The 8820-nt window shown below is 33.7% G+C and overlaps 1 protein-coding gene across 2 annotated transcripts; it reads left to right on the forward strand.

Annotated features, from left to right (window-relative positions):
• The first annotated feature begins 712 nt into the window (after window positions 1-712).
• On the forward strand, window positions 713-3968 carry LOC108347645 (PHD finger protein ALFIN-LIKE 1). 2 transcript variants are annotated; one of them, XM_017587029.2, is made up of 5 exons: window positions 713-977; window positions 1066-1098; window positions 1658-1880; window positions 2671-2803; window positions 3481-3968. In XM_017587029.2, exons 1-5 carry the CDS (start codon window positions 887-889, stop codon window positions 3730-3732), a joined length of 732 nt encoding a protein of 243 aa, XP_017442518.1. In that variant the 5' UTR covers window positions 713-886; the 3' UTR covers window positions 3733-3968. The 2 variants fall into 2 exon arrangements, with proteins under 2 accessions (XP_017442518.1, XP_017442519.1); XM_017587030.2 differs by having other exon boundaries at window positions 715-977; window positions 2671-2791.
• The last annotated feature ends 4852 nt before the right edge of the window (window positions 3969-8820 follow it).

Consider the following 8820-nt stretch of genomic DNA (forward strand, 5'->3'; position numbering starts at 1 on the left):
TCAAGATATTCATAGTTTATATCCTATTATATAATAATGTTATATAATATCTTAAAAGATAATACTTCATTGTCTCCAAATAATATAATCTATCTAATATATTTATTTATTATTATATATTTCAACTATTATCTTTCTCTCATTTTATAAATGTTAAATATCTTGAAGATATCATATTTGGATTTTATACTTGAACTATTTTGAATAGTCCAATAATAACAATAATCTAAATTTAAGCTGCATATGTACAACACACAAATTAAAAAATAATATATATATTGAAATATTTTTATTTAAATAAATTCATCTTATCAATAATTTAATTAATTTTATTAGAACATTAACACTTTAATAGAAAACACAATTTAATTTATAAATTTTTCAAAAAAACCTAAATTACAATAATTTTCATTTACAAAAACTTTATGTCACATATAAATTATTAAAATTGTTTAATTTAGAAATATTTTAAAAGGCTATAATTTCAATATTCCGCATTTATTTTTCATTTACAATAGTCTGATATGGTTTATAAAAGTGTAATCACTGAATAAAAAGTATAATAATAATAATAATAATAATAATAATAATATTAATATTATTAATAATAATAATAATATTAATATTAATATTAATATTAATAATAATAATAATAATAATTTTTTGATTGTAGCGTTATTCACATAGACACGCAGACATACACTCTTCCACTATGTCTGTTGTTCTATTTATTATTTTCCTCTCCAAATTCCAGCCTCTTTCTCTCAGTCCCTAACACCATCACATGCACCCGCGATCCCTACGATCCCTTCCCATGGTCTCGACCCTGCACCCACGTCGCGCCTTCTAGAACCTTCCCTTCAGATCTCAATTGCCCCTTCCTTTCATGCAAATGGCTTCCACTCCCCGCACCGTCGAAGAGATCTTCAAGGATTACACCGCCCGAAGAACCGCCATCGTTCGCGCTCTCTCTCAAGGTCCTTCCTCTCTCTCTCTCTAACTCCCCTTTTTCCCCTTCCAATTTCAGTCATCGCCCTAACACTTTAGGGCTTTTTCTTCTCTCAGATGTCGATGAATTCTACGGACTCTGTGATCCAGGTACAGCGAACCCGCGGATCTGAATTCTGTTTGCTTTACGTTCCAAGACTGTTTTCTTTTACTGATTTTCCAATTGTGTTTTTTTTGTTTCTGTGTAAATTGAGCAAGTTGACTTTTTTTCTTTTATCAGAATTTGAGCGAAAAAACATATAATAAAAGAAAGTCAAAGTTTGACATGTCCCATCCGACATGTTTTATAACAAACGAATAAATAAATATATATGTATTATTTGTTTATAATATATGTAAATTAGTTAACAAACTAATTATCAGTTAGTGGTTTTGGATTCTTAGTTTGTGTATGTGTGACACTTAAGCAGTTTATGTGTTGTTACTAATCTGGTAAATTTTGAAAAGGTTAAGGTTGACTTGGGTCGGGTCTGTTCTTCTGTGACATGTTGGGTTTTGGATTTTGATTTGGGCGTAAGGTTTGAGTTTGATATGCGCTTAACTAACTGGTTGAGTTAGATGTGGTAGTTGTTATGGTTTTCTGTGATGATTACTGTGAATTTGTGTTGTTTCATTGAGTTCGAGGTTTTACTGGTTTGCTTGTTTTAAGATAAGGAGAACCTGTGCCTCTATGGACATCCGAATGAGACTTGGGAGGTGACTTTGCCTGCGGAGGAAGTTCCGCCGGAGCTACCGGAGCCTGCTCTTGGAATCAATTTTGCAAGGGATGGCATGAACCGCAGGGACTGGCTTTCTCTGGTTGCCGTGCACAGTGATTCGTGGCTGCTTTCTGTGGCTTTTTATCTTGGAGCTCGTCTTAACCGCAATGAAAGGTACAGTCTATCTTTGGTTTGGGTGTGAGCATGTGGTGAGGATTTAAGTTGGTTTTTGCTCGGTGTGTGCAATGCTGATGCTTAATTGCTGTGTGTAATGTTGAATACTGGGGTCTTGTTATTGTAATGGGTTCTGAAATGCCTCAGGATCGTGATGGGTGAATGTTGTTGAAGAAATAATGGTTTTTAAATTAACTGGAAATGAATGTTGTGATTCTGGATTATTTTATGCAAGCAGTCCTTTTATTAGAGGTCTCTTAAGGCAATCTTATCTTCTAGTTTTCCTTCTCATCCAAAAGAGTAACAATTCAGCAAACTAATCATGAATTTGAGGTTGGTGGGATGGATTACCATCGTGCGTCTGTGAATTCTTATTATTTAATTTAAGTCCTCATCTTTTGGCAATCATGTTTATCTTTCCCACTTACAATTATGAGCTCCAAAGGGGATTATATTTTAAGCTGTAATAATATGCTTTATATTTGAACTCAACAATTATGTCAAAGCAATTCATAAGTGCCTTTATCTTTCTGCAATCGTGTTTATCTTTCCCTCCTATATTCAATTTAGAGCTGCAAAGGGCATTATATGTCCCAAAGATACTTAAGGAAAATATAATAAACTGATTTTAATTTATTATTTGAACGGGGGAATATGTATATGCTGTTGCTTTGGTTCTTGGAAGTTTTTCCTTAGTAGAATTCATGTTCTCAGTTTCCACGACATCTGCTCTGTATCGAGCCTATAACCCCTACTTTCTATTGATGGTTCCATAAATTCCTTATGGCAGGAAACGTTTGTTTGGCTTGATAAATGATCTTCCTACTGTTTTTGAAGTTGTGACTGAGAGGAAGCCGGTAAAGGACAAGCCCACAGCAGACAGTGGAAGCAAATCTAGGAGCAGCACCAAGGTTAGTGTTGTTGTAAGTGTATGCATTTTATTTATTTATTTATTTTGTGGTCGGATCATCTGAATTTAGTTGATTAGCACTCTGTCATGGTTAGGTTATACTCACGCATTATAAAAGTTTGTAAGGAAAGTAAATCAATCAATGTCATTATATCTTCTCAAGTTATTATGGTACTAAAAATTAAGCACAAATTTAACACTTTATTGTACATAATCATCGACTTGTTTATTAATTTTTGTACAGTCAAAAACTAAAGGGGCCTTTAAAGATTCTGGATCTTAATCTTTTTGTGGAACTAAGAACAGAATCTGTCACACTGATGCAGCGACAATTATATTTTCCTCTTTGCATTATGATAATAAAAATTACTGTGTAGGTGAATAAATGGACTGTATTTTAGAAACCCTTTGATCATGAAATCTGTTTCATGTTGCAAATACTTTTAGGAATAAATGGAATGTATTTTAGAAACTCTTTGATCATGAGGTGAATAAATGGACTGTATTTTAGAAACCCTTTGATCATGAAATCTGTTTCATGTTGCAAATACTTTTAGGAATAAATGGAATGTATTTTAGAAACTCTTTGATCATGAAATCTGTTTCAGGTTCCAAGTACTTCTAAGACATTGAATTAAAGGTTGCTAAACCTTGCTGCTATATGATGCTTGCTTGTTCATTTATCTGCAGAGATCAAGTGATGGGCAAGTTAAAAGCAACCCGAAGTTTGCAGATGAAGGATATGAAGAGGAGGATGACGAGCATAGTGAAACCCTGTGTGGGAGCTGTGGCGGAAATTACAATGCAGACGAATTTTGGATTGGTTGTGACATATGTGAGAGGTGGTTCCATGGGAAATGTGTGAAGATTACTCCTGCAAAAGCTGAGAGCATAAAGCAATACAAATGTCCATCATGCAGCTTGAGGCGGGGCAGGCCCTAAGCGAGGGCAATCTGAGAACTGAATAATACTGTTTCATGGCCGACAAGATACTGTTATATTGTTGCATCTCCTACAGAAGTTTGTGTAAACAGTATAGTATCTATGTCTGATCATAATCTTTCAGATTAAGTTAATTTCTTCTACCCAGATTAATCATCAGTGTATGTTATATAATTTATAGAATAGGATACCTTACATTCTATTTTGTCGATTAATCTATATTTTGCTTGAATTTACCAGGTGTATGTATGCTTATTTTATTTTGTATCTGAATTCTGACACAGAAGGTAGCTGGTAAAATACTGAGGTGTGACCCACCATTCCTGGATTCTTCTAATTCTATAACTATTGTGTTACCGAATAGGTTAATGAATGTCTTTTCTGTGTTATTCTATTTTTACATTACATACGTGGCAGACTTGATATTAAACATACAAGGTTGTGTTTGATTTGAGAAAAGTATAATGTTTGTATTTCCTTCCGTAAAAGGACTACCAAAAGGGTATGTTTTCATGTTTTATTGGTTCCTAAATATGTTTTCATGAAAGTGAAAAAGTTGTTATAAACAATATAAATTTGGGAATTTTACATGTGTTTCTCACTAAATTAATTTTCGTTTCGGTTCTAATATAAATGTTTGCTTATGTTTTGGTTTCTACAATGTGCTAGCATTGGCTAAGTGAACAAGTGTATTTTTTTTTTCTTGTTTTCAACAATTTTTTATATTTTGTTTTGGCTTTTAATTTTATTGTTCACCATAATTTCTGTTATTATTTTGGTCCATGTTAGAGGTAATTGACTCAATTGGTTGATTGAGAACGGAATATGGTTCCTAGTAGTATAAATCATAGTATAAATCTTTCTTTCGTTTATTTTTGTTCCTTGCATATTTTGATATTGCATTATGGTCTAATTGTGCATCACTAGTGATATATTGCAAAATTTTCAAAAAAGTTTAAAAGTACAAATTATCATCTCTTATGTTTTTCTGTTTGTTTTCACAATTGGTATCAATCCTCTGCAATGTTAAGCATCACTTAATGTCTAAAGGAAAAGGAAATCATAGCCCTGGTTGAAATCAAGCAACAGCTTACAACAAAATAAGAGTCCATCAAAGGCCTCCAACCTTAGAGAAGAATTTCTATACTATAGAGACGGGATGGAGATGTATGTTAAGTCTACACATTACCAGTTGTGGAAGAAGATCATCATTTGAGGATATATTAAGATCACGTCCTAAAAGAAGACTTGGTAAAAAAAAAAGGATTTTAACACCATGCAATTAACCAATAATGAAGGACACACTTCAACTTTTATTTTTGTCCAAAAATGAATATAAAAATGTTTGTAGGTTGAAGGAGGTTAAGGAGATGTGAGACTCCTTAAAAATTAACTGTGAACAACAAAGACGTTATACATTGCATTCCTCATATATGAAAATTTTCAAGTATATTTATAATGAGAGATTCTCCTAAAGGAATATAACATTTTTTTTATATCAACAATATTAGTTGTTAGTATTGTTAATGGAAGGAGTTGAACCCACAATGTTCAGTGAGAGTTAGATGGTCTACACAGGTTGTTAGATGATTGATTTATAAGGCATCGTTTAAACCACAATGTTCAGTGATAAAGTGTTTTTCAAACGTTTAGTAAAACTACTTTAGCATTTGAGAAAGAAAACTTTTAAGGAAAATAGCGTCTAATGACAAGAGCATTTATCAATGATTAAATTCGTAAGCAATTGTAGCGTTTATAAATAAGATATTTTGTAAAGCTAAAACAATAAACACACAATTATTTTATATCGGTTCAGTCAAATAAGTTATGTCTAGTTCTTCTCTAAGACCTTTTAGAGGGTTCCACTATAATCTCAATAAGATTACAACTGAGTATTAGCATCACTCCTGGTTACATTAATCAATCTTGGTAACACCTATTACACTCACTAGAACTTAGTATTAGACACCACTCCTGGTAACCTAGTCAATCCTCATAACACCTGTTACGCTGACGATTTCAAGTATTCTAAACCACTCATGGTTCCCATAGTCAATCTTGGAAAGACCTATGACACTAACTAGTCTGAGTTTATCCACTCCTAATTTCCCCTAGAAATTGTCTAAAAGGCGTTTAACTCAACTAAGCTAACCACCCTAAACCCTAAACCCTAAACCCAAGTGTTTGAATTCTCTTTAGAATGTATAATCAATCATATTGTTTACAAGTCTCAAATGATAACTCTCACAAAGAAGATGTGTTTATAATATAACTCAATCTAATAGATCTCTTAGGATTTTCTCTCTTCTTACATATGTAAGCTTATGCCTCTATGAAGCTTAGGAGTGTATTCTCAGAGTTTTTATTCTTACATGAGTGTGAGTTTTGCTTTTTAGATGATCTTTTTGTTATTCACGTGCATATCCTTCTTAATCTTCTTTACAAGGGATATTATATCTATAGGCTTCATGGGAAAAGATCTGTCAGACAATGGTTGTCTTCAACATGGACTTCCATATAATTTTGTTGAATATAAGTGGATTAAAGAATTACTTGTATATTTAAATCCAAATGTAAAAGTTCCAAGTAGGAATACAGTTGTTTATAATATTTCAAAGAAATTTCATGAACACAAAGAGAGGGTGAAACTTGTAATGCGTAAATTTCATAGTAGAATTTGTTTAACATCTAATTGTTGGACTTCTATAAATCAAGAAGGATTTATCTATTTGACTGCTCATTTTGTTGATGTTGTTTGGAAGTTGAATAGTAAGATTATTGCCTTCTGTAAAATGGAATCTTTACATATTGGTTATGATTTGGCACAAATTTTTTTATCTTTGTTGCTTGATTGGGAAATAGATAGGAAGATTTTTTCTATCACATTATACAATGATAGTGCCAATGAGGTGTTGCATAAAATTTCAAGTGAGCAATTGAAATTGCAAAATAGTTTGATATGTAATGGTGATTACTTTTATGTAAGGTGTAATGCACATGTCTTGAATATTATTATGCAAGAGGGATTAAGGGTGGCTTTCGATGCTTTGCAAAAGATTAGAGAGAGTATAAAATATGTGAGAGGATTAGAGGCAAGAAAATTGCATTTAAAGAATGTGTTATTCAAGAAGTAAGGGGTATTGATTCCAAAGTAGGTTTGAAAATGGATGTTCTTACTAGATGAAATTCTACCTATCTTATGCTTGACAGTGCAATTAGATATCAACGTGCCTTTGAATGTTTGGCTATCCGTGATAGAAATTATGTTCATCGTCCATCAAATGGTGAGTGGAAAAACGCTAAAAAAATGTGAGTTCTTGAAGCCATTTTATGTAATGACTAATTTGATTTCAGGTTCTTCTTATCCAACTTCTAGTCGTTACTTCATGCAAGTTTGAAAAATTGAATGTTTGTTGCAGAAAAATGTAAAAAGTGATGATCCGACGATTAAAGATATGTCATTGAGTATGATTAACAAGTTTCGTAAGTATTGGGATCAATGCTGTAACAATCTTGCTATTGTGGCTATTCTTGATCCACATATGAAGTTTGAAACAATTCAATTTTGTTATAGAAAGATTAATCCTTCTACTTCTGAAGAAAAAAAATAATATTTTAAAGGTTAACGTGTATAAGTTGTTTGAAGAATATGTCAAATTATATTCAATTGAGTCAAACACTTCAAGTTCTCAAGTTTCCCCTCCAACACCACAACCTTCTTTTACTAATGATGAGCTAGTGATGGATGCAATTGATGTTAGTTTTTAATTCTCAACTTATTTTATTTTATTTCTTACTTGTGATGAATGACATATTAAATTTATTTCATGATGTCTTAGGAATATGTTGATTATTTGAGCCAACATGTTAATGACATTGGAAGATTCACTAGTGCAGAATTGGGCTTTAACGTCACCCCGTAGACGTCGGACCACAAAATAACCAACGTAAATTATTGACCGGTGCGTAAATAAAGGGGCATATAGACGTCCGTTAGGAGGGGCACTGAAGTCTATAATATTATAGACACCGGTGCCCCTCCTAACGGACGTCTTTATGGTTGACAGCTAGGTGAAAATTCATTTTTTTCTGCCTTAGAGACGTCCAGTCCCGCCACCCCAACGTCTATATTCGATCATAGACGTCCGTGCCCCTCCTAACGGACGTGTATATGTTTGACAGGTAGATGAAAAATTATTTTTTTCCGTCGTACAGACGTCAGATCCCGCTATCCGACGTCTAAATGGCCTGACAGGGTAGGTGGAAAGTTGTTTTGGATGTCATATTAGTGAGGGCCCTGACGTCTAGGCCAGAATAGACGTCGGTTCACCTGGGGAACCGACGTCTAGTTTGCTGTTAAATCAGACATCAAACCCGCAGTTACAAGCACTTCATCGTCTTCGTTCTCGCCTTTTCTCTCCACGACATTGCTTTTCCAGGTAAGTTTTTGTCTCTTTTGAACCGTTTAAACGTTCTTTAATTCCGATTATATTAGTCTTTGGTTGATTATCTTTCATTTGAACCGATTAAAATGAGTTTTTGTTGTGTTTTGCTGCAGTTTTTCTCGTGTCTTTGGGTAGCGTAGTACCGCATTCTCCCTTTTCTAGTTTCCTCGTAAGAAAAACTTGCGTCTTTTGGATGTCTTATAGCATTTCAACCCAAAACCGAACTTCGGTCCTTGCCTAGTTCTATTGTCACCGTTCGTTTTCATTGGCGGTTTTAGTGGAACTAGGCAATGACCTAGATTCCATTTTTGGTTGAAATGCCATAAGAGATCCAAAAGACGCAACATTTTCTGTGACGAAACTAGCAAAGGAAGAAGGTGTTACTACGCTACTCAAAGACACGAGCTGCAGTAGACGTTGGTTAATGCAATGTTCAACATTTATGGAGTCCTTTAAACGTTGGACAATGCATTATCCGACGTCTATGGAACCCTTTAGACGTCGGGGTCATGTAATAACCGACGTCTATAAAGACGTCGGACCTGTTTGAGTTTGATGTTTGATTAACGTCACCCACAAAGACGTCGGTTCTGGAGCTGACATTAAAAGGCCAAAATAACAGATGTTAAATGCCCTTTTTGCA

Source organism: Vigna angularis, chromosome 9 (assembly GCF_016808095.1).
Source record: "Vigna angularis cultivar LongXiaoDou No.4 chromosome 9, ASM1680809v1, whole genome shotgun sequence".
NCBI classification, from domain to species: domain Eukaryota; kingdom Viridiplantae; phylum Streptophyta; class Magnoliopsida; order Fabales; family Fabaceae; genus Vigna; species Vigna angularis.